This window comes from Fringilla coelebs (assembly GCF_963513975.1).
Source record: "Fringilla coelebs genome assembly, chromosome: 19".
NCBI classification, from domain to species: Eukaryota; Metazoa; Chordata; class Aves; order Passeriformes; family Fringillidae; genus Fringilla; species Fringilla coelebs.
The window spans coordinates 368113-393652 of record NC_140045.1 but is presented as its reverse complement, the minus strand read 5'-3'; the positions used below and the strand labels follow the sequence as shown (position 1 = coordinate 393652).

General features: G+C 56.8%; 3 protein-coding genes across 4 annotated transcripts in view; 2 read left to right on the top strand and 1 right to left on the bottom strand.

Moving 5' to 3' along the window:
• Window positions 1-854, top strand: part of DNAH17 (dynein axonemal heavy chain 17) — a gene marked incomplete at both ends in the record, with an annotated part of 32666 nt that extends 31812 nt beyond the window's left edge. The window contains one exon of the mRNA XM_084218533.1: window positions 607-854. Coding sequence (XP_084074659.1) covers window positions 607-854 — 248 coding nt within the window. The remainder of the gene's footprint in view (window positions 1-606) is intronic.
• PGS1 (phosphatidylglycerophosphate synthase 1) lies at window positions 411-16427 on the bottom strand (the record flags this gene model as incomplete). Of its 2 annotated transcripts, none has more annotated exons than XM_084218392.1 (10): window positions 411-788; window positions 2523-2665; window positions 4697-4845; window positions 8225-8758; window positions 9655-9833; window positions 10159-10348; window positions 10991-11090; window positions 11982-12059; window positions 12429-12618; window positions 16267-16427. In XM_084218392.1, 9 exons carry the CDS (start codon window positions 16425-16427, stop codon window positions 2546-2548), a joined length of 1701 nt encoding a protein of 566 aa, XP_084074518.1. In that variant the 3' UTR covers window positions 411-788; window positions 2523-2545. The 2 variants fall into 2 exon arrangements, with proteins under 2 accessions (XP_084074518.1, XP_084074519.1); XM_084218393.1 differs by lacking the exon at window positions 411-788 and adding an exon at window positions 809-850.
• Window positions 16428-17845: 1418 nt separating this feature from the next.
• Window positions 17846-20270, top strand: SOCS3 (suppressor of cytokine signaling 3). The gene is made up of 2 exons (XM_084218299.1): window positions 17846-17917; window positions 18478-20270. The coding sequence occupies exon 2, from the start codon at window positions 18545-18547 to the stop codon at window positions 19172-19174; it is 630 nt and encodes a 209-aa protein (XP_084074425.1). The 5' UTR covers window positions 17846-17917; window positions 18478-18544; the 3' UTR covers window positions 19175-20270.
• Window positions 20271-25540: the final 5270 nt, after the last annotated feature.

Sequence of the window (25540 nt, the reverse complement as noted above, 5' to 3'; positions counted from 1 at the left end):
GGTGCTCCTGGGTCCATCTGGGTCCCCCTGGGTCCAGGCTCAGCTGCCAGCTGAGGGCAGCACTGCCCGGATCACACAGCCTTTCCTAACCAGAGAATTGTGTTCTAGCAATTCAGGCTCCAGCTCATGAACCCCAGGCTCCTGGAGCTACAGGGCTCTAGTGAATACATATGTCACATTCTTAGTTGATGCTCGAGTATGACAAATTGAGGAGCTTAAATCCACAATAATTGCTGCTAATGAGAGGGAAGGAGGCAGTTCAGCAGAGCAGCTGAGGGGTCCACTTAGACAAAAGCAGAGAGCACACAGGAAAGCATGTGACAGATCCCACCACAGCCAGTTCACCTTAAACTTGCAATTCCCACATAAAGGCGTGCTGAAGGGAGGGGTGGGGACAGAGTTTATTCAGACATCCCACACACAGTAAGGCAAATGCAGTCGTGGGTCACAGTGAGATGAGAACATGTCAGACCTAACCCCCATGGAGCCACTCCACCCACCCTTAACTTCGGAGCTGCCAGCCATGCGTGGCTGTGGGGGAGCAGCCCCGGGCAGGGAGCCCCCGGGCGGTGCCAGTCCCTGAGGGAGGTGCCGCTGTCCCCGCAGGCGCGCGCTGGGACGTGCCCTCGGGCTCCATCGCCGACGCGCGCATGAAGGAGCTGACGCCCGAGATGCCGGTGATCCTGCTCAGAGCCATCCCCGTGGACCGCATGGACACCGTCAACGTCTACGAATGCCCCGTCTACAAGACACGGACGCGAGGGCCCACCTACGTCTGGACCTTCAACCTGAAGACAAAAGAAAAAGCTGCCAAGTGGGTCCTGGCTGGCGTGGCTCTGCTCCTAGAGGCCTAGATTTAATGACAATGGAGAACAGCAGTAGTTTTAGTTGTAAAAACCTCGCCGTTGTGTAACTCGGTCTATGTTTGATTGCACCAGAACCGTTTTAGCAAAGTTTCAATAAAACCAGTGCTGGAAGCGCTGCCGTGAGGAGCCTGCTCTCGCAGCACACGGGGTTCTCAGGGCGGATACTGGTTTTCCACTGGTGGTTTCTGACGTGGTGCTGGTGGGGAGCCAGACCACCGTGGGAAGCCAGACAGAACAACTGCACACAAGTGCCTGACTCCTTCCCCTCTTCTGGCTCTCCATCTTGCCACAGCTCTTTGTGTGACGGCTCAGTGCAAACTGAGCAGAAACTCCTCGCGCTCCTGCACGGAGCATCTGTCTGGCTGGAGCAGACGGGAGAAGAAAGGTGCAGATTTGGTCCAGTTCACCCACACCCAACCTGCACAGCCCAGAGAAAGTCCAGCTGCAAACAGGCTCCTCTCTGAAGTATGTTATTTCTATTTCTAGGGTACAGAACCTACTCACCCTTTTCTTCACAACAAATCATTTGTATCAGCAGTAACACACATTAAGGTGAGTAGATCTGCCAAGGCTGGTCCCTTTGGCATAAAACAATTCACCAAAATCCCAGCCTGTGAAATATTTGAACAATTAGTTCTAAAACACAGTTACCTCAAACTTCCCTCACAGCTCACAGTCAGACAAGCCCCAAGGGCATGCACAAAGAGCAGCTCATTTCTTTACAGAGCAGCAGTATTTATAATCAGTTATGACTGACTTTCACACCTACCATCAGCTTTTTTCAGGTGCCAGAAATCCTGCTTGTGGCACTGCCAGACCAGAAGCCCTTGCTCACACCCCACCCTGCACTCCCACACCTTTTTACCTGGCTTCCAAACACCTCCCTTGCAGGATGTTATGGTTCAAGCCTCCTACTTCCAGCAAGGAACATCCCAAACCCACACCAGCACCAAAAGTCTTCTCCTGCCCTTTCACGACTCAGGAAAGACACTTGTAACGTACCTGACTGTGAAGGAGCCAGGCAAACCCTGCTGAGGGGGAGGCCATGGCCAGGTAAGTGAAAGGGATGTGGGAACACACAGCACCCTGGCACACGTGCAGCAGTGCCAACTGCACAGACTGTGCCCAGCACAGGAACAGGCAGGAGGCACAGCCTGGAGCTCACAAGGGCTCAAGTCATGGGGCAGTGGAACCACCAGGATCCCCAGGACGCCACAAAACAGAAAAGCAAAACCAACTGCCCCCGTTAACCAACACTACAGGGGCAAAGCAAAGCCCTGACTGGATACAAAGACAAAACATTTTAAGTATTCCAGCAATGCTTTCGATTGGCTGGTCAAGACAGCACATAGTCTCTCTCTGTGAAATTCTGAAAGAGACATTTCAGAAAGAGGGTTTCATTTCCATGCATGGAAAACACCAATTTATGGGTTGTCTGCCAGTGGCCCTTCCAGAAATTCTAGTAGACAAAACCCAGTCAGGACCTGAGCACTGATCCCAGTCCATGGCAGCCAGTACCCCAGAGGAATCAAGATGTTCTGGTTTTCCCCTCATCATCTGCATGTCCATTGTTCAAATCTTTCTTTCATGACAGAGCAATGCAGCTATTCACTACAGCCAGTGCAATATAATTCCCCATAATGGCAGCAAACTCACCCAAAGCAGCAACTTTTCTCCTTTCAAAAGAAATTCTTGATCAAAGGTGTCACCAGCTTCACCCACAGTTTCACATAACGACTTGGCTGCTCAAACGTTGATGTTGAGACCACACCTGAGCAGAGGTAAAGCTGCTCTTGCTCCTGAACAGGGAAAAAAACATCATCACAGTAAATCCTAAGTGTTAAATTATATAATGGTCTTTCAGAGAAGCAAACTCAGATAAAGCTGACCAGGGATCTTGCCACAAGTATGCACCATTTCTCCTCAAAAATTTGCAATTAAAACTCTACAGAGAACAAGGGTTGAAGGTTTTGCCTTTTTGTGCCCCACGGCTGCATGAGCTGAGCTTCAGTTTCAGAAAACTCCTCAAGGCCAGGCTGTAATTGCCAGAAAAGGAAACCTCACCCAAACCTCCTGGGACTGGCTTATGCGGCTCTTTCTAGACACGGCTCAGGCGCCGTGTTTGCAGATGAATGTGCAGTCGTGATCTCAGCTAAATTACCAGAAACACTCGGGCCCCCCCAGCCTGCACCCAACTGCAGAGGGAGGAAATGAACCACCCTGCTGATAACCTGCTCACAGCACGTGAGAGAAGTGCTTTGATCACAGGTAAGTGGGGTTTTCAGCACAAACAGTCAGGTTTCGGGATCTGCAGGCAAACAGGGAGCGGAACAGCTCCTGGAAGTTTGTTACTTTGTTCATCATCTTTTTTTATAATTGGAGCAGTCACAAACAGCAGAAAATATTCTGCACTATTTAAATTCAGGGTGGAACAGGGAAGCAGGAACCAAGTACTGGAAAGTAACACCAAAAAGACGAACCAGGACATTAATCTGCCAATTCTCTCTAATTTGAGAGCCCTCAAATGCTCCAAGAGCTATAGTCAGCCCTGCTGTGAGGATTCTGCTCCATGACCATCCATTATGGTGAGATCTGAGCACCAGAGGCAAGGCCAGTTCCCTGAATCAATCTCAGTTCATTCACAGAAGCACCCAAAGACACCCAGACCACTCACATTTCTTCCCAAATCTCAGCACACATTTTTAAAATGGAACTGAACATTACACAGGCAAAGTGATTTCATGGCAGCATCCCAGGAATGGATTAAGTCTTCTAAAAAAGACCACAGAAAGTAAACACCCAGCCCATCTCAGAATCAGCTTCCAGCAATCGGGAATGGTTTAAAGCCCTTTGAATGAGATCACTGCAGCCCCGTGTGAGAAAATTCCTTTGTGTCACATTTCCATTGATTTTCCCCTTCCATTAGAAACAAGCAGAGGCAAGATATGAATTGAAATACTCAAGCAACTCTTCCAGTAATAGAATTGTTTTTGATTAGATACACTCTGACTCATCCCAGGGAAGAGCCCTGATGCAAGAGGGCAATTCCCATTGATCTTGCAGATAACTCTGCCAGCACCTGCCTCACACAGTGCATTTCTGAGGTCTCCCAAGTCACACAGAAGCACCAAACATCTGCTTTGAAAGAGAACACTACAGGAGAAATGACTTGGGATAGTCAGCTCCAGCAGAAGATTCAGTCAAGACAGCTGGAGAGCCAGGCAGGATTCGGAGCAGCAGCAGAACTGCTGAGCATTACAAGCTGCCTAATTAAAAACAGCACAGAAAAACCCTGGGACACTAAATATCAAACCACTTAAAAATGTTTTTGTCAAGATTATATAATGTCATTATTAATCAAGATAAGGATTTTGTCATAAAACTTCACGGGCATCCCAGCCAGTCCAGAAACCCTCTTCCAGTCCAAGCTCAGACACTGAAGGGCCCGGCCTCATTAGCCCAGAACCTGCCATGCCCCGGGCAGTGCTCAGATGCTGGGTTAAGGCCAAGAGGGGCAGCGTGGCTGGTGAGTGGCAGAGGAGTCAGCAGGTCCTCCAAAGGCTGTGTGCACATCCAGCCCTGAGCACTCTGGGTACCCGAGGTCACTGGGGACACACATTCCTTCCCGTTATGGCCTCATTTCCCAGCACTGGGCACTTGCAGCAGGCAGCTCATCAATAGTCACTTCACTGACAGCTCCTCAGGACTCCCCACGCTCCAGCAGCTTCTGAGTTATTGTAGCTGGAGGTTTTTATTGCCACTGCGTCCTCAGCATTCCCTGTGTGACCCAGAAGTACATCCCCACTGCATCCCCAGAATCTGCTGCTTACCTGATGCAGCTGCTGCTGCAAGGCTTTATTTTCTGTCACTATCGCAACCTGAGCTTCCAAGTCACGATGAACTGAGCGATACCCGAAATTTGGAGAGCCAATCAGGGTCAGGCAGGGCAGGTCACTCCCTGCCAGGTACAGCCAGAGGCCTGCAGGAAAAATGAGGAAGAGAGGCAGCGTGAGAGCCAAGGGAATGGCCAGGGTGGGCTCACATGGTCCCTTCACTCAGAGTGAATTAAATGCTCTAAACATGGATTACAGATTCTGTACAGGAGCTCAAGAGCAAAGAGCAGCCCAGCAGGGCCTGTAGGGCTGCTCTGCGTGTGCAGTGTGTGCCAGGTGTGTGCCATGTGTGGGGTGTGTGCCATGTGTGGGGTGTGTGCCATGTGAGGGGTGCCCCGGCACAGCCCAAATCAGTGTTCTGACTAGGAACAGCAGCACCCCCAGTGTGCCCCAGGAACACACAGGTTGTTGCCCCAAAACAACCCAGAACAAGTCCTGTCACTTCATTAGAGGCTGTTTTGCACCACAGTGAATTCAGAAACACCAAGAGAAGACAAACAGGTTTTCAGTGAAGGAACCAGCCTCAAAGTCCCAGCCAGACAGGCTAAGTCTGTCCAGCCTGTCCCAGGGCCAGGGACCAGCCCCAATCCCAGGACCATGACATGAAGAGGCATCTCCCAGCTCTGGCAGGTGAGTTCACATGCCACCGTGAAGAGACACAGATGACAAGTGCAAATTATTTCACCCCCTTGCTTCCAGAGGAGCCACCAGGAATGAGATCAGACTCTTGTCAGGGGACCTGTCACTGCCACCCACCAACACAGCTCCCACAGCTCTGCCAGCACAGAGAGCAGGACAGAGCCCAGGACAGGTTTTCAAGGGGAAGATGGAAGCATCACGTTATTCCCAAGCACATCACTGCAGCAGGGCAAGAAGGAACAGCCAGAGGAGAATCAGGACTGCTGCCAAGGAGAGGCTGTGTGGCCACTCTGCACAAATGGAGCCAGAAAGCCTTTGCTCTCCTCAGCAGAGCCCTGGGTGAGTCTCTGGTAGAGGCTTATCCCCATGGCTGGTCACACACAGACTGCAACAAAGAACCCTAGCATAAAAACCACCTCAGCCTTAAAATAGCAGCAGGTTTCCCAACTCAGCCCCAGAGCAGTTCCAAGAATGCCTTGAGTAAGATGCTGCCGATTCACTGCCAGTTCCTGTAAGCTGCTCCCCGCCCCCACAGCACACTCACAGAGCTGGCACTGCCCTAATGCCTCCAGCCCTGTGGGCTCACCCCAGCACAGCAGGGCTGGACAGCCCACCACGGGCCCTGGCAGCCACATGGCACAGAGTTTTGTCACGTTCTGCCACCAAACAGGACCTTGCCAGGGGCTGTCTGGTGCCTGACCAGCCAAAGGCTGGACCTCTGCCCAAGCAGCAGCCAGGAGGAACAGATTCCTTGCCTTCCCAAGTGTCCTGTGGCAGTCCCACAGCCTTTAGAGGTCTCTGGTTTCACGGCCATCTGGCAGGATCTGCTCCAACAGTGACTCACCTTCCAGCAAGGGGAAGCGCGGCTTCCCAGCGCCAGTCAATAGCAGTGACAGGGTTTATCCCACAGCACACGCCACCAGCCAGCACCCTGCCACCACAACGTGGTCCAAGGGACCCTGACCCCAAGGGATGCACCCCTGTCACCCCCAACACTACACCCAGGGCAGTGGCAGGTGGGCTTTGGGATGGACAGCTGCTGGCAGTCCTGCTCAGACGTGCACCCCATCTGTGCAGAGCTCTGCCACATCTGCACGGGCACCCACAAGAGACATCCCTGGGACCACCACCTGACTCTCTGCATGCAGATACAAACAGGTTAAGGGGAGCGGGAGGGGCATGCAGCACAGCCCCAGTGTTTGGGGATCCCATGGGAGACTCAAGGGTGTCTCATGTCTCAGCCCAGAGAGGAAGCACCAACAGGCACTGTTTGCTGCTGGGAATTTCAGCCTGTCCTCAGCCAGGAGCTAGGCTCCATGTGCTCCTTGTGCACATGCCCTTCACATCTCCAAGGCTTCCTCCCTTCCCTCTTCTGTCCTTGTCCTCTCTGCCACACCACGTGGCTCCTGCAGAAGGAAATGAGGTGAATCCAACCTGTGCCAAGGGCAGAGCATGCTAGAGGAGGAGCTGCACACTGATCAGCACTCTGAAGGGGAATGGAAACAAGTCAGCAAATGTCTCCAGCTGGCCCTCTTGCTAGGCACAGGAGCTGCTGAACTCCAAGCCCTGCATACCTCTCCAAGCAAACACCACACAGCAGAGAGGCCAAAGCACTGTCCCACGAGGCCTGGCTGGCCCAAATAGCACCGGTGACCATCTGCACTTTGGTAGCTGGGAAAAGCAGCCCTTATTTCTGGGCTCAGTTTATGCCAAACCACATCCCACTGGGAATTAGCAGTGCTCAACAAAGGCAGAACCTGGGAACCACAGACTGCCCAACCACGTGCATCCTGAAAGACACGGGACACCCCAAGAGACAGGCAGGGCCCTCCCTCCTGCTGCCCTGTGTCAGATAAGGGTTTTCCCTGCACTCCTGGCTGTGCTGGGGAGGGACACTCTGAGATCTGTTTGTCATTTCAACACAGAGGCACCCAGCAGCACCCAGAGATTTTCAACAGTCGAGAGAAGGCTGACTGGGCAGCTCTTCCTCCCTGCCACCTCTGAGCCTCCCTTGAGCACCCCTACGAGAAGCAGGGGGATGGAGCCATTCCTACTAACAGCTCTCTTCAAAACAGGCATGGCCAGGGCCCCCGTGTTCCAATCACAGCCCAAACACTCCAGCTGGAGCACCGTGCTGAGCCTGTGGGAGCTGGGCACAGCGTATCCAGCAGGAATCCAGGCTCTCCCAGAGCAGACCTCGAGGACAGCATTCATTATATCACTGCATGTTAGTCCATATTCCTTCCTCAGCCCCTTGCCCTCTGGCTGCCCTGACTCCCATAACCACATGCTGCAGCTCCTCACATTGCACCCTGTGAGCTGGGAACGGGAGCTGGTGCAAATCCCCCAACACTGACATTGTCCCCATACAGACCTGCTGCAGGGAAGGCCTCAGAAGCAGCTCCCTCCCAGCACCTGCCCCCGATACCCCTGCAGGGTCCCCAGCAGAGCCAGCACTCCTGCCTGCTGAAACCAGCCCAAGGGATACAAGAAACTGCACCAGGGCACTGACTGCATCATAAACGCATCCAGATGCTTCTCTTCCTTCACATCACCCTTCTCATCTGGGCAGTGCTTCAGTGCCACCACAGGGACAGCTCTCACATCATCCCTGTGACTGTATTGAACCAAAGGCAAAGGCAAGGCATCCCCCAAGTGATCCAAACCCTCCCTCAGGTTGCACAAGCACGCTGTTTGAACCTTGGAGGAGTGTTTTGAAGGTTAAGCCCAGACTGGCACCCAGCCAGCCCCTTACTCCTTTCGCAATCCAAGTGCACAGCTCTCACACACGTCTGAACAAGACCCCTGGGGATAAGGGCCCCTTACCTTTGGCATGGAACGTCCAGCCAGCACGGGAGTACTCCTGCAGCTGCACCCTCTCCTGCTGCTGCAGGCAGCAGACCTCACTGTAAAACTGATGCTCAATGTAAACGTAGGCAGCGGGGATGGCACCTGCCACCCCTTTGGCACCAAAAAACCCATTGACCTCTGGCGAGGCCAGGAGGATCCGGTACTCGGCCCTTGTGCCCAGGATGAGGTCCATGTAGGCCTGCGTCAAGTTGAAGTAGCCAGTGGTGAGGTATATCCTGGCATCCCGCTCAGCCTCTGTCAGCAGTGTCTCTGTGACCATCTCGTCTATTTGAATCCCAAAAGGTTTCATTTGGATTAAGGGATAGATCCAGGTGTCGGGTTCTGGTTTCAGACTCCCAGGTGCTTGAGAGCCTTGCTGGGATAAGAGGGAGCTGCCTGGCTGGCTGCTGTGGAAAGTCTTTGCATGAAAGAGCTCCTGCCGTGTGCGGGCAGAGTTGATGACCTCCATGACCCTCCGGTTGGCAATCTCGCAGTAAGCCACTTTGTCTCCTGCAGGAAAAGTCAGAGAGATGTGTCTGAGGGCTACAGGCACAGAGCTACATGTCACCTCTTACACACCAGGGAAAACCACTGACAGCACATGGATACAGGAACAAACAAACAGGAGCCAACACAGAGTGCACATGACTCTCTGTCTTCAGGCCCAAACCAGCTGTTTCAAGGTCAGCAGAGCTACATTACAGAAGAGAAATGCTCAGCAACTGGCAGCAGCCTGAAAAATCCTCTGAGAAAGGAAGGATGAGGACATGGCTATGCTGACAACCAAAAATGAGCTGGAACACACAGATAAACTCCCACCCCCAGCCTGAACTTACATCACCCAGCAGTGCAAGGCCAGGACAAAAACTGATGACGCAATCAGCCTGGCATTCCACTGTCCTTCTCTGCCCAATTTTACGCTTGTTCCCAGTCTTCCTGAACTGAGTCCCATTTGATTCCCAGAACAAACTCTACTACAAAAGATTAATTACCAACAATAGCAGCACATTCATAAACCCTTCCGAACATGCACACCCAGAGCACCTGGAATTGCAGCTGCTAATATCAGAAAAACTTCTCAAAGGACTGAAGTTCTTGTTTAAGGCCAAAAGCAGCACATTTATGAGGCAGCAGATTTACTTCCAGTCTCTGCATGCCCTGTCAAATCAGCCTGTGACAGCCTCTGTGCTGGGAAAACCCCAAATGACCCAGTACTGAAACTCAAGCAATCTTGATTATAATATTGGATGGCACAAAACAGACACCCCACAGCCTGAACAATGGTCAGACACCCAGCAATTCCCACATGGACGGAATCTAAGTCATCCTTAAACCCTGGCTGTCACTCCTCTCCTCTGGATCCCATCACCCAGCCAGGTGAGACAACTCCCTCCTCTCCCTCATACCTTGGTATGGGTGTACCATTCCCTCCATCATCTGGACTGTATCATCCTGCTGTAACTGCAGGGACACATCTCCAATCGCATCCACAAGCTCCGTGAAGAAGTCTGCAATCTCGGGAGAGTCCCGCAGCAAGACGTAGCGGTCCTGACGATTGGTGAAGTACAGATCACTCAGGTTTGCACTGAAGAGAAAGGGAAGAGATGGGTTCAGAGCACGGGCACAAGATTCTCAACCTCCCAGGCCAGGCTATGGGCCTCACTCTGGGATAGCTGCACTAAAGCACAAATTCGCCATTTCCTTCAGAATCTCAAAATATTTTTCCCGTTAAGACAGACTCGCTTTCATTTGAGAATCTCATGTGCAGGAACTGTGGTTGCTCTCCCCTCTCAGAAGAGCACTGATAGCACCACAATGGAGTCCAGATGTTCAGACAAGGCTGGCAGCACAGACACCCTGCCCAAAGGCCAGAGAACGATGGCACCAAGGCCAGAGGCAGCAGCACTCACCCGCTCAGGATCACGTTGTCATCGAAGAGATAGACCTTGATGTGCTGCAGCCCGATGGTCTCGTTGAAACGCTCTGGAATCAGGAGCCGGAGCAGTCCCCGCAGGTTTGGGGTGTGGAAGAGGGACACACGGACCTGCTCGGGAAATCGCTGCAGCAACGGGATCAGCATTGTTCGAGAATTCTTCCTGCCTGGGACAGAAAGGGAGTTTCACACAAACATCACACAGACAGGACACATCATGACACAGCTCTTCAGCTGGTCACAGGGTGAGCACCCCTCCCATCCACTGGCACTTCACATGTTTTCCTTTTTTCTTTGTTTTTTTTAGATAACTTTCATTTGCACTATGTCAATATTGAAACTGACATTCAGAATCAGTCACAGGGCAGGTCTGACACTTTTCAAGCCTCTTAACCAAGCCTCACTAGCACTGGCAACACATCTACAAGAGTCACTGCAGATGACCACAGGTTCCTGATTCAGTGTGCTGCTGCTTCCAACAATTCCCATTCTCCTTTCAAAATGAAAATGTAAGTGAGCATGATGGGTAAGGGCATATACACTAACAAATAAACCAAGTAAGACTACACAAGTTGCACAGAGTAGTTTGGCCTTTCTTGCCCCTACCACCTATTTTTGGAAGAAAAGCTGTTCAGCTTGAAGATTTTTTTGGGAATATGCAGTTCTGGAATACAAAAGGCCAATCCTGAAATGTGCATGCTTTAAGCAAGTAAGTCCAATTGGCCAAGATACCCACTCTGAAAAGAACTGTCTCTCTAGCCTAACAGTAAAATCAGGCTCTGACAAAAGCAATGAGCAGCAATTCCTACCCCGGGAACCCCTGGTGTAGTCGAGGAGAATGGAAACTCTGAGGTCAGGTGAGCCTTTTGCTTGCAGCGATTTCTCCAGTGTTTCTTCTAAGCAATACACCTGCAGAGAGAGTTCTCCCCTCATTACAAAAGCAAATACACTTTCCAAGGGAAGTGCTCAGCAGCAGGAGACTGTGGCCAAGACAGCTCTCACACCCTGGTGCGAGTCCTTCCTCCTTGTGCCAAGCACAGCCACTTCAGCCTTTGCATCTGCCAGCCTGGCAGACTCCATCAGCCTAAAGCCACAGATCAAAGGGCCTCAGTTTTACATGTCCACATTCTTCAGGTCCCACAAGAGCAATTAATGTTCACAGAAAAAGTCTCAATATCATTCCCAAATCACAGGCTCGCATCACCAAAGACAAACATTGGCAAGAATTCACTGCAGTTTTATTCTTGAATTATAAGGTTGTTTGTCACATGCAAATTCAAATCCTGTGTGCAAGCCCAGACAAAGCTGGGCATAAATCCTATGCAGGCTCTATCCACCTTTACCCTTCCAGGGCATTTGCTTCCTAACATCAGAACCTGGCCAAGGCCAGGCTTCTTCCTCAAGCCCTTGGGCAAAAACGCTTTTGTTTCCAGAGGAGAGAACAAAAAAAGAGGCATATACCACGAAGCAAAGCTGATCTCAGTCTCAAATGCAGAAAATCAACCTTTCATCTGTGTCCTGCACCTGGAGCACCAAACACAGCACTACACACCTACAGCTCAAATCCCATTCAAGAAAAATGCCAGGGAAAAATAGATTCCCATGACCTGACTTTTACAAAGCCCCCCGAAGCACTCTGAACACCAGACCAGTCCCCTCCTGACAGGCTAAGGCTAACTATCCCCTGAAGAAGTGCAGCAATCCCCGACTCTATACCAGCCCTCAACCAGAAGCGTGCCTCCCTTGCACATCCCTCCCCTGCATTCCCCTCCTGGCTTTCCCAAACCCTTCCACACTCACCAGCTCCTGCTCAAGGAGTCCTGTTCCCAGGTACAGTGAGGCCATCACCACCCGCTGCTTGGCTGCTTTTATCTGCACCTGGGAGCAGCAAAACACAAGTTCAGTTTCACACAGGGTGTCTGGGCCTGAGGAGCCATCAGCCCAGACCTGGCAGTGCTGCACTCCCCTGGGAGGATGCCCTCAGCCACATCTCTGCTCTGGATCCCTGGCTTGAGGGAGGAAAGGTAACACATGGACAGTGGTGATGCAAAACACACGGAGCTCTGCGGAGCCACAGTAGCACCACTGCTGACTCTAAAACTGATGGAAGAAACTAGTGCTTTCTGGGAAACTGAAGAGCACACTCCCTGCAGCTAAACCTGCTCCATACAAGAGCAGTTACCAGGCAGCAGCTGCAGAACCGGGATTGTATCAAACCATTCCCACGCCTTGCAGCCCACACCTTACCTTCAGGAGTTCATAGAATTCCGCCGGGGATGAAAGCACCTTGACATGAGAGCTGGAGATCCCAAACTCTGGGACTAGATTCCTGATCCACTGGAACTTGTGTGCTCCTTCTGGACAGAGGGAACACGGTGGAGCTGTGACCACTGGAACAGGAGGGGTGAGTAGTGGGGCTAGAAGGAGCCATGATGATCTGTGCAAAGAAAGATGGAGAAGTTCTTTGTAGTCAAACTTCTACTTCCCAGCAAGACTCCAAGCAGGTAAAGGAAGAGCTGCAGCCAGGGCCAATACACAGCAGGGATCCACAACGGCAAGAATGCCTTTCCCTTTCCATAATCTGATCTGGATCACCAGAGCCAAATGTAGAAACAGGCAAAATGTGGGAGAACAGATCTGAACACCACCAGCTCCTCCCCTGAGCTGGCATGGAGATGAGGGGAAACAACTATTTCATCAGGACAACATGGGAGGGGAAGGAGGCCAGGAGCGGCAGAAAATGAGAGTGGGGATGCTCAGGTGTCTGGCAGTGCTGTGCTGGTACCACCTGTACCTGTAACCAGCCACTTCTGAATTATCTCCATCACACACATATCAGCCAACACTCCCTTCATGTCAGCTTTGTTCTCAGCTAGGCTGAAGTCCACCTTTCAGGTTTAAAGATCAAAAATGCCTCCATCCCTCAACCTTAGCCAAAAACAGATCTATAGCACACAAGGTGATCAAGTGCAAGCCCTAGTAAAGGCAGAGCAATCACACCCCGAGAATGACCTGAAAAAGGAGCAACTATGTCCCAGCAGGAATGTGGCAATGGCCATAACAGGGATCCATCCCCCTCCAGCAATGCCACCGACAGAGGGTCACAACTTCCCCCACAAACCTCACAAAAGGGGAGGTTTCCACACGTTCCCTGTGAAGGAGACGTCAGGAAACTGATTCTTCAAAAAGAAATTTCGGAACAAATTTAATTTCTTTGAAGTCACTTTGGGAAGAAACCAGCTTACTGCCAGCATCACGCAGCGGGTGACAGGAAGCAATCGGCAACTTCTCCTCTCCGAGGTTTAACACATGCAAATTCATCCAGTCATAGAATAACCCCCGGCAGGAGTCTGTTCGCATGACAAAACCACATTTCAGCACAATTAGCAGCAGCAGCAGTCCCAGGAGATCCAGGAATCCATGAGCAAGGGACTGAACTGCATCCCTGAACCCACAGGAACCGTTCCAGTCTGCAAACCCCACTCATGGGAGCCGGGATTCTCGGGATGGAAGCAGGCTGGCTGTCTCACCCTGAGGACCAGCAGGTCCCTGGGCCAGCAGGCAGCCACCGTCCTGTGGCCCATCCTGATGATTCCACCATCAACACACACCGAGAGGAAACTTGATCACAACCTTTACCAGAATTTGTTACGAGGAACTTCTGGCTTTTTACCACAATCCAGAGCCCAAATGAACACAGATTCCAGGAAGATGATTTCACTCATCTGGTTCATGATACAACCCTGGATCTTCACAAGGTTTCCAAACATCCTTACAAGGAAACCAGTTCATAGTGGCGTTTCCTGGCAAATCCACGAGTTTGTCACTGACTATTCATGAGCACCGAAATCTGAGTCAGTCAGTGCAGGAATTCCTGGGATGGTGGGTTTTAACAGAACATGTGGACTGGGCTCAGCCTGAATACTCAGAATTGACAGAGATCACCAGCACAGACTGCTAAAAACAATGCAAAAATCCCCTAAAAGACGTAGAAAAAAATTAAAGCAGAACAGAAGCACAAGAAATACCACTTTTCAGGCACATTCTCCTAAGTCTCTACAGAACCTGAGCACAACCTCCACACACTTTTGCTCACCTCAAGCCTCACAGGCCACACACAGAGAGCAGATTCCCTCTGTTCCACCTCTGCAAGGGAGCACGGCACACAGAGCTACAGGAATTCACACTGGATCAAAAAACAAAGGGCTTTAAAACCCACCCAACGCTCACCCCACAGAGCAGTGGCATCGCTGGGCTCTAACCCAGCCCCACAGGTCACAAAGAGCATCCTCTGGACTTATTCCCAGGGAGGAAGCAGTGGGAAATTTTATGCATTTTACAATAACAATCAACAGAGAAGAATATTGTCCTCATTATCCCATTGGCCAACCCAATTACCCTTCCAGAAGCCAGACCAGTGGACAAGCAGACACTTGCCAGAAACATGATTCCCAGAAGGCATTTTCTAGCAAGGATTGTTGGAAATGGAAGTCCAACTGCACCTGCCCCCTGCCTGTGGCCCTACACATGCGTGCCTGGAGCCAGGGGCAGCTCCCAGGGCAGCTCTGAAGGCTGCAGGCAACAACAGGTTGAGCTTGGAGCATCTGGACTCTGACTGAACATTTGGAGGAACATCAACCTGCAGCACCAGCACTATTTTGTTTGGTCCAGATTAATTCTGCATAGGTCAATTTATCCTCACTTATTGCATCCTCCAGATTTTTCACTCCCTAAGTAAGTTACAGTGTGTCAACGTTGTTTGGTCTTTCAACCCAATACTGAAATTTACACCTTATTCAGCATTGACAACCTATGGCTTTTAGGATTTTCAAATAAATCTGTATTTTGCTCCAGCCACAGAGCCATTGGCAGAGGAACTGGCTCCCAGAGCAGCAGCTTATACCCACCAGCGACTGACATCAGCCCAGTGACTACCCAGTACAACCAACCCTTGCAACCACGCACACACAACTACCAGAAACCATGTAACATTATGAAGAAATCATCAAAATTCCACACTGTGACAAAACAGGTTTCAGAGGAACAGAAAATGAACTAAGGGGGAGCCCTTTCCACGTACTTCACATCACTGAGTTAACCAGAAAGAGAAAACGGAATCAAAAGGAACCACCTCAGACCCCTTCTGAATAAAAAGTTTACCCTAAATAGAAACAACGGATTTTCTGAGGTGTGTTCTATTTTTTAAAACGTAGGTTTGATACGAAACTCACAATGCAGCTGAAACTCCTATTCACTGTAAAACCTCATCTTCAGAGCTGGAGGTGAAGTGAAACTGCAGAACACAGTGCTGTCCTTTCACCCACACACAGCAGCACACGGGGGGATCTACAGCACTGCTGTCAACTCAGTGATTGCTTTCCAGGGCTCAGCCGAATTTATCTGCCCTAAAAGCACTGGCGAGACCAAAAGAGAAGTGTGGCAAGAATTTCCTTGGTGTGAACAAGAGCACAGACTGATGATGCAGCTCCTCCAGGAGCGCGGTGACAGCCGCTGGCGGGTCACTGCCGCCGGCCACTGTCACCGGTGCCAGCCACCGGGCACGGCCGCGGGGCACGGCTCCTGCCGCTCACGGCTCCCGCCCCACGGGCACAGAGGAGGCTGACACCCGTGACACCTGTGACACCTCTGACACCTGTTTCGGCCCCGTCCCGCTCGCCCTCCGCGACCACCGGGCCCAGGGGGACCGAGCCGAACACCCAAACCCGGCCGGTGCCGCCCCGAGGGCTGAGCTGTGACAGCCGCGGGGCGCCTGGGGACAGCGGGAGGCAAGGGGGTGGGAAATGACGGGGAAATAACGCTCAGCTGCTGCCCCGAGGGCGATCGGACACTGCGGCGAGCTGCAGGGGTCTGCGAGAGCAGAGCCGAACCCGGCTCCGACCCCGGCCTCGGGGTACCGGGCCGCCCCTCAGCCCTACGCGATTTTTCCAAGGGGCTGGGCCGGGCCGGAAAGGGGAAGCGGCGAGCGGGGGATGCCCCGGTAACGCGACACCGACTGCGGGGGCGGCCGAGGGCTCCCGCTGCCTCGCAGCCCCGGGAGAGCCGGCAGGTCCCGGCCGGTCCTTACCTGCGGGCGCGGCGGTCGCGACCGCGGGAGAAGCGGTCGGAGAGGCGGCCGAGCAGCGCGGCCAGGCCGAGGCGGCCCCGCGGCAGCCAGGCCGAGAGCCGCCGCCACAGCGCCGCGCCGCCCGCCGCCATCGCCCGCGCCTTCCGCTTCCGCGCTGCCATGGCGACACCGCCTTCCGCTTCCGCGCCGCCGCCCGCGCCGCCGCCCCGCGCCTCCCGGGAGCCCCGGCCCGGCCGCGCGGGGTGTCCGCCCTTCCCCGTCGTCCCGCCCGACCTGCGAGCGCGGAGCCCGCGGAGGGCCGGGAAGGCTCCGGGAGGAGCTCACGAAGGGCTCCTTGTCCGGCGGGGCCGCGCCGGGGCTCCCCCGGTCCGCACACGTGGGACGGGCTTACGCGGAGCCCGATCGCCTGCCCCGCAGTGTAACCCCCCGGTGTCTCTTCTCCCGGGGCGAGCCCCGGTGCGGCTGAACGGCTCCGAAGGGACGTACACGGTTCTTGCCTGCCCGTACACGGTTCGCCGCCCCGCCGTGCAGGGCAGAGTCCGGGGACCGCGGGTCCCCCCCCCCAAACCGGTCCCGGCGGGGAGCCCTGGAGCCGCGTCGTGCCCGTCCCGTCCCTCCCCCGCTGTCCCTGCCCGCCCCGGCAGCGCTCCGGGGCTCGTTTGCATTTCAGAGCAGCCGGTTCGCCGGCGCTGCTTCCCAGAACTGCCGCACTGGGTTGGTCTCTGCCGGGCAGCGGCCGCTCCTCCGGGGCAAATTAAACTGTTTAAAATAAACCCACGGACAGAGCTCGGGTTGTGTGCGAGCTCGGAACCAACAATTGCCAAACGGGTGGGGAGGGGAGCTCCGGCGCCGCTCCTCCCGCCGGGCACCGTCCCCACCGGGACGGGGCGGAGGGCTGAGGAGCCCCCTCGGACCGAGCCCGGGGACCAGCCACGGGCAGGGGGCCCCGGTCCTGCCGGGGTCCCCACCAACCCACATGGTCTGCAGACCGGCCAAAGCACCACCGCGCGGATCTCCGGGGGCTCGGGCGCGGGGACCGAACAGCTGCGGAGCCGGGAGCCCCCGCACAGCCCCGGGCGCGGATTCCCCCTTGTCTCTGGTGCGAGGGTACCCGCGGGTCCCCCAGGAAGCGGGGCCGAGGCTGGCCTTGCACGGAAGTCAGGGCTGGCAACGTGGGACCGGCAGCCCCCGCTCCGGTGTACCCCCGGCGTACTCCCATCGGCCGAGCCCAAACTCTCGCCAGGGCGGGCCCGCGGCCCGGCTGCCCCAGCAGAGGCGGGGGACGGCGAGGGCCCCCAGGGGCCGGCCCGGGGCTCTCCGCTTCTCCGCAGGCCGAGGGGCGGGGGCAGCCGCCCTGCCCAGAATGGGCTGTCGGGCCGGGGCCGAAGCGGGAAGGGCCGGGGCTGGGCCGGTGGGGCCAGGCCGGGGGCCCGGGGCTGGCAGAGCGGGGCTGGCGGGGCGCCGGGGGGCCGGGCCGGGCCGGGCCGGGCGGGGCGCGGGCGGTGCCGCCGCGTTACAAGAAGCCGCGCAGTTCCAGGAACCCGAGGGCGGGCGTTGCGCCTGCTATAAGAGGCCGCCCCGGGCCGCCTCGGCAGCTTCGCCGCCGCGCACCGGCCCCACTCTGCCGCCAAGACCGGCTCCCGCGCCCCAGGTACGGCCGCGGGAGGGAGTGCCGGAGAGGACGGGGGGACAGCGGGGATGCCTTCGCGGGGTGGGGGGCGATCGCCGAGGACCGGGGATGCCGGTCCTGCCCAGGGAAGGGGATCGCCGGGGATGTTGGTGCCTCAGCGGGGCGATAACCGGTGGCCTGGGGGAACGATGTGTCCCCGGGCGTAAGAGAGCAGGAGACCATCAGAAGCGGTGCTCTAGAGAGGGGGGAGAGCGGGAGACCGCAGGTGTGCCCGTGCTCCCGGGAAGGAAGAGCCGGGCACGGGAGTGCCGTGTCGCGAGAGGACAGTCGCCGGGAACGGGGGCTGCCGGTTCCCCCGGGAAGGGAGAGCCAGGGATGGGTGCTGCCGGTTCCCGGGAAGAGAGATCTGGGTAGGGGGGCTGCCGGCTTTTCTGGGAATGAGAGCTGGGGAAGGGGATTGCCGGGAACCGGCAGCGCTGTTGCTGCGGGAGGGTAACAGCCAAGGACCGGGGGTGCAAGTGTTCCCGGGAAGGGAGAGTCGGGGACCGGAGTGCCGGGACTCACCGCTCTCTCTGCCGCAGGTGATGGTGTAGCAGCGGCTGCTGCTGGCAGCAGCATCCAGAGCACACGAAGCTGGCTCCCTGCGCCATGGTCACCCACAGCAAGTTCCCCGCCGCCGGGATGAGCCGCCCCCTCGACACCAGCCTGCGCCTCAAGACGTTCAGCTCCAAGAGCGAGTACCAGCTGGTGGTGAACACCGTACGCAAGCTGCAGGAGAGCGGCTTCTACTGGAGCACGGTGACAGGTGGTGAGGCCAACCTGCTGCTGAGCACCGAGCCTGCTGGCACCTTCCTCATCAGGGACAGCTCAGACCAGAGGCACTTCTTCACCCTGAGCGTCAAGACGGAGTCGGGCACCAAGAACCTGCGCATCCAGTGCGAGGGCGGCAGCTTCTCCCTGCAGAGTGATCCCCACAGCAGCCAGCCCGTGCCCCGCTTCGACTGCGTGCTCAAGCTGGTCCATCACTACATGCCACCCACACCCTGCGCCGTGCCGGAGCAGCCTGGGGGGGCCCTGCACCCCAAGCGCACCTACTACATCTACTCAGGCGGCGAGAAGATCCCCCTGGTGCTGAGCCGCCCGCTCTCCTCCAGTGTCTCCACCCTGCAGCACCTCTGCCGCAAGACCGTCAACGGGCACCTGGACTCCTATGAGAAGATGACTCAGCTGCCAGCCCCCATCAAGGAGTTCCTGGACCAGTACGATGCCCCTCTCTAGGGGGCCAGCGGAGCAAGGTCACATGCTACAAGCACAAGAGCAGGGGACAGGCACAATGCCCCACCGGCACAGGCGCTGGCAGGGCATGCCGAGCCTCTCCATCCGGGAAGGGAGAGGGGGAACTGAGGCACGCTGCCATGGGCTCAGGGCTGGGGCCAGCATAGCTGGGCACCCTTGGTGCTGGGGGGACTCCTCATCAAGCGTGACGCGTCCTCTCCACGGGGAAGAAGATTGCTCCGACCAGATTGTGGATGTTACAGTGAACCCATTGCAAAGCCCCTGTGGGCTCGGGCAGCCAGGACAGCTCCCGCAGCACGGGGGAACGTGTGCCCCGCCAGCCCCATCCTGGGGGTGTCCTGGTGAGAGCCCCTTCCACCCTGAGAAATGGAAAGTACTGGAGCCCAGGAGTGCCTGATCACTTTTCCTCAGTTTTAAGGGGAAGGTGTTTTTTGCCCATACTGTACCTCTTGCTGCCTCCTTGTGGGTGAAAGCTCCTTTCACATCAAGCCCCAGACTAAGAGGTCAATGCCTTTTCCCCGCGTTGCCATTTTCCAGGGGACTAAGCCTTAATATCCCCCCTGCCCCGCGGTCTGGGTTAGTGCACATCAGCTGCAGTGATGGTCCTGCTGATGTGCTGTGAAGCTGGAGGGGAAGCGATGCTGCTGAGTCCCACAAAACCGCATCTGCCAGGATCACCCCGAGGACACTGGGCCCCTACTCCCTGCAGTCACACCCCACCTCTGCCTGGCCACTCCCGCAGACCCCGGCTGTGCTGCTCTGCAGGGCACCAATTCCTGCAGGAACACAGCAGGACCATCCCCTGGAGCGTGTCATCTCGTCAGTGCTTTTCTGCGTCCGCCCAGAGAAGTGGTTGGGTTTTCTGGCTTTTTTTAATTTTTATTCTTATTTTTTTAACCGAAGGGATGTTTACAGGCCAACGTGAATCACTGTCTTTTATAAAGATTCCATCTTCACCTCCAGCCTTGAGGGCTGAGCAAAACAATGCTTGAAAATTCAACCAAAACCAAACTCAGATGAAACTTTGCACATATTTATATTTATATTCAGAAAGAAAATGTTTCCATAATTTATAATAAAGAGCACTATTTTTTAATGAAAACCATCAGATTTGGTTTGGTTTCTCTCGTGCACCCCTGAGGCCGCTTGGCCCCGGCACAGTGCTGGGATGTGTTTACACCACGTAAGCACCGTTTCCTGGAGCCGCTGTCCACGCCGGGTGATCCCGCCGGTGACTCAGCCCGGCTGCTGCGTAAGCTCTGTCCCAGCACTCAGGTATGTCTGAGCCCTGCGACGTCCCCCGCCTGCCAGGCCACGAGGATGGGATCTGCTCCCGGCTCACACACACGGCACAGCAGACACGGCCCTGGGCACAGGAGGGGTCGAGCTGGTGGCCAAGGCTGGCCTGGGACGCAGCCCCAGTGCAGGGCCCCTGGGGAGCCGAGCGAGTCCTGCCTTCCCCCAGCCCTGTTTTGGCACGTGCCAGGGTGAGGAGCTGCAGGAGCAGGGCACTTTGAGGTGTGGGTAGGAAAGGGTCTGCAGGTGCTCCCTCTGGGAATGCAGTGGGTTGCCAAGGTAGTGCTCACCCCTTCAGCCCAGAGAGAGAACTGTCCTGTGTAGAACCCCGGCCAAGCACAGATGTTCAAGGGAGAGGAGAGGATTCAATTCTCCTGGGGATGTCCTTGCCCCCAGAAGGGCCTGTCCTATGCTGCTAGGGGCATGAAGCAGGCGTGGGAATAAACCTGCAGCTCTCTCTGGCTGGTGTGCGGTGCAGTTCCTGGCTGAAGAGCTGAATGCAGGGATGTGGGTGATCTCCTGGGAGCAGATCAGCCCCCCAGAACTCCCCCAGAGCCCCTGCCTGTGAGGAGCAGGCTGTGCCAAGGTGCTTTTTGCCCAGGCCCAGTCTGAATCTCCGCACTGTAGGCAGCATGCCTGGCATCGCGAGCAGTGCTCCCGCCCCCACAGGGATCCCCGGCTGCTGGGAATAGGATTTCCTTAGGAATCAGCCTGGACCAGAGGGATGGTGAGTGTGCCGGTCCAGGCTGTGGGCATGGCACAGTCCCAGTGGCTATTCTGGGGCCACTACGTGTGGCTGTGGCACGCGTGCTGCCAGCAGTGCCCCAGCCTGCCCGGCACCCGCTGCAGCTATGCAAGGAATGCCCACGCGCACGGGTGGCCACCTGCCAGGCCCTGCCGAGGCACATCCCTGAGTTTAGGGCTCCCAGCAGCACCGGTGACTCCCGGCCCGTGCCAGTGGTGGGGTGGGAGCAGTGCTGCAGGCACAGCAGCCCCCAGCTGGCAGGAGCATCACCACTCCCCCAGGCAGGATGAGGTGAATCAGGGGATGAAAAGCAGGGCCCTGGGGGTTTATGAGCACACCCAGCCCTCCTGGCAGAGCAAGGGGTTCACAGCACCCCAGGGTGGGGCAGAGTGGGAAGCTGCCCCCGGGGACAGCAGCCAGGCTGCCCGCAGTGACCCTGCCCATGTCCTCCCAGCCAGACCCCAGCCTTCCCATCTCTGTGGGAACAGCCCCAGCTTCTTCACTTCCCAGAAGGGCCCTGGCATTGCCGACCAAGGGCCTCTTTCTTCCCTCGCGGTGCTGCAACCCGCGGCTGAATCAAGAATCCGGGAAGCTCCGCCAGCCCCGCGGCTTTCTTGGAATAAAGCCAAGCTCGCGGCAGCAGTGACGCGGCGGCCGCGGGCAAATCCCTGCTGAAGGTTTCACAAACCTCTCTGTGCTCCAGAGCAGCTGAGCGGACTTGGCCCTGCGTTTCGTAAGCAGTCTATAAAACGTGTCCAGTTCCCCTCTGCCCTTCACCAGCGCTGGGGCAGCTGAGCTCCCCCTGGGAGGGTGCCTGATGGGGAAGATGTTATCAGGGTGATCCGACCCTGTCACCGTGTGATGGTGCCAGGAGCCAGGCTGGAATTTGCACAGGGCTCCTGAGGCAGGGCTGGGACATCAGTGCCCTGCAGCTCTCCACACCCCAGATCTCCTGGGGCTGGCACCAAGCAGCACCAGCAGAACCCAGTGCAGCTGTAAGTGCATGCCCCCGGTGCCATCAGTTCCTCCATGCTGGGATGGTGGCCATGCAAAGCTGAGGGCACCCGCCCCAATGAGACCCCCAACAAGGTGCTGGGGCACAGAAGGGTGGTCAGGCAGGAGCAGGCTGCTGCCCGACAGTCCCTGCAGCCCCCCGTCCTGCTTCAGCCTGGCCTCCCCATGGGGTGCAGGGTGGCCACCAGTGCTTCCCATCACACTGCTGGCTCATTACTGGCACAAGAAGGAAGCGTCCACCGGGATGGTGGACCTGAACTCTGCGGGGTCAGGGGCGCAGGAAACCTGCTCTGGTGTGTACCAGCCTCTGCAGAGCCAAAACAGGAAACCATCGCAGCCGGAGATTGCTGCGGGCACAGCAGCAGAGGGCTCGGCCGGCACCACGGCTCTGTCGTGGCTGCACCAACCATGCGGAAAATCCAGCTGGTCACAGGGAAGCAAGGCAGACCCATGAGGACCCCCCAGCCCCACAGTGGCACCCCAGGGACGGGGCACTGGAGGTCCCTGGGGCGGCAGAGGCAGGCAGGGAGCTCGCCATGAGCACCCGACCTCGCGGCACTCCCTTCACTCACTTCTTCCTGCTTGGCTCTGCAGCGCCAGGACATTCCCACATCCACAACCACGTTTCCCAGTAGAATGCAGGAAAGGGCTGTGCAGCAGCTGGGGACTTACTGTAAATGGCACCACCTGCTCCTTACATGGCAATTGCTCTTTAGCCCAGGACCACGGGGACACTTGGGAACAGGGACTGGGACATCTGCTCCCAGTGAGCTGCCAGGAAGCACAAGCACGAGCTCCTCAGCAGAGCCCAGAGCTGGCAGTGGTGGTCCCTGCAGGCGCAGGACAAGAGAGAGCTGCTTGGGCTGGAGGAGGAGCAGGGCTGCAGCTCCATGTCCCCAGAGCCCCTCAGTTCCACAACTGCCCCTCATCTTGGGCCTCTGCACTCAAGGTACTGCTCAAAGTCCCTGTCTTGGTAGCAGTTCAGCTGCAAGGGACCTGCAGCAGAGCCTTGGTGGCTGGGGGAGCCATGGGGGCTGGCTTGGCCCTGGCTCTCCCTGGGCCAGGTAGGGCTATTAGCAGGCAGGGAGCAGGGGTGGCAGCAGGACGCTGTGCCCAGGCCAGGAAGTATTTTGGGATGCAGCTGAGCCCAGCAGGCTGTGTACATCCCCATGGAAACTCTACTTTGTTGCTGCTTCCCCAGCCAGACCCGCGCCAGCTCCAGGGAGCCAGCAGCTGTGGATTCCTCACTCCTTCCATCAGCAGCTACGAGAGCTGCTCTGCCCCGGCCCCCCCGGCCCAGCTCTGCTCCCTGGCAGAGCCCCATGCCTGGGGCTACACTGCTCTTGCACCTGCACTCGCAGGGAGCAGTGGTGTGCCAGCACTGGCTGTGGTCACTCCTGGGCACACGGCACGGCACGGGAGGTCCCTGTGGGTGCTCCAGCAGCAAGCTGCCAGCTGCCTGGGTGTGCTTGCCCAGCACAGCACAGAGTCCTCAGATGACCCTGGCAGAGCAGCCATGGGCAGGTGCCAAACCCTAGCCCTGGAGCATCCCTTGGCCTCACATCAGTCCTGGCCTCGGCCACGGCACAGGAGCCAGCAGTGGCAGAGCCACACGTGCCCAGGGATGGAGCTCCAGGATGTGGGACCCTGTGTCTGCAATCCCTGCCCTCCTTACCCACCCCCTCCTCACCAGCACACACTGCTGGGGGGCCTGAAGGTGCCCACCAGCCTGGGGGGGCTCTGCCCACCCCGGGGCTCTGGCTGCCATCAGCAGAGAGCAGCTCCAGCCACCCCGGTCGGGCGCGGGGTGATGGGTGCCAGTGGCGCCACTTGGGCGACGATGGGGAGCGTGGCTGGCCAAGGGCACAGGTGGAGCAGATGCTCCCCAGAAGGACCCAAGGGCCCTGTCTCAGCATTTAATGAGTGGGAATGGGAGCGCTTTACTGTAATTCCAGTAATTACATTGTTCATCCTTGGCAGCCGACACCAGTTGGTGTCCAGCGCCATGGGATCACGATAAGCCACCTGGCAATGAGGCTTGGCAACCCGCTGTGCCGCCGGGCAGCCAGCCAAGGCAGGGCAGGGAAGGGCTGGAGCAAGGTGTGAGGTACGGGAAGGGCCCGCCCCGGGAGTTCCCGTCACTGCCGCGCAGGTGGCGGCCGGGAGGGCCCTGCTGTCCGGGGCTGAGCCCACACAGCCGGGGATCCCCAGCCCGCTGGCAGGATCCTAGCAGCCAACCACCGCTGTGGCATCCCCAGAATACACCAGGCCTGCTGGGCACTGAGCTGGAGCTGCCAGCAGCAGGATGTTCCAGCCACACGCGCAGCGGGGGTTTGGGGCAGCAAGGTGCCAGCAGGCACCTTGGAGGAGACTCCCCACCCGCCAGGGGCAGAAGGGGACAGGGGAAGGGGAGGATGCTGCCTGTCACCCCCAAGGAGCTGGCATCCCACCCTGCCAGCACTATTGCAGCTTCCAGGCAGCCAGGCAGGCGCTGCCCCTGGCTCTTTCCTGCCTTCGCCCACCCATCCTGGCTCAGCTGGGGCATCCCCGAGTGGTCTTCACTGGTGCTCAGGACCAGCCAGGAGCAGGGACAGTTGGCACCCCAGGGACAGAGTGGGAGCCCTGCTGAGTCATCACTTCACTGTTCTCGTTTTTCCATGGTGCTGTTGTGCATTTGCTGGAAGCCAGCTCAGAGCCATGACTAATCTGTTCTCAAAACAAGCACAAAGCAAGCGCGAGGTTTGTGCAAACCCACGGGGAGGAGGCGGAATCGCAGCACGGGGCTGGACTCGGGAGGCAAGATGCTGGAGCAGCTGGGAATGCCCAGCCATGGAGAAGCCCTGCAGGCAGCAACCTCCTGTGTAGGGGGTGGGCACAGCAGAGGTGGGCAGGGGCACTGAGGACCCCCAACCTTCCCTCCCTACAGGGGGGCTGGGGTTCAGGCAGCATGCTGGAACAGGCTGCAGCATGCAGGGCAGGCAGGCGTGGGCCATCAGCACTCAGAGCCCCATGTACTATGGCCAGAGTTGGGGCTCTCATATGTGTTGTTTTGCCTTATGGGGAAGCCACTGGAGGGGGAGGCCAGGGAGGAAGCACATTGATTTGCTGTTATTAAAACCAGAGCTGCTGTCGGGAACTCCACAGCCTGGCTGCCCTCGCGTGCTTCCTGGAAAAGGCTGTCCCGTGTGCCCTCACCAGCGGGAGATGGGGCCCCCAAAGCACCTGGCAACAGCAATGGCCTGCGCCGGGTTTGGGTGGCAGCCGGGGCAGGGAGCCAAGGATTCAGTTCTGCC

Excerpts from the sequence above, each read along its gene's own strand:
- SOCS3 (XM_084218299.1), top strand. The coding sequence starts at position 18,545 with ATGGTCACCCACAGCAAGTTCCCCGCCGCCGGGATGAGCCGCCCCCTC.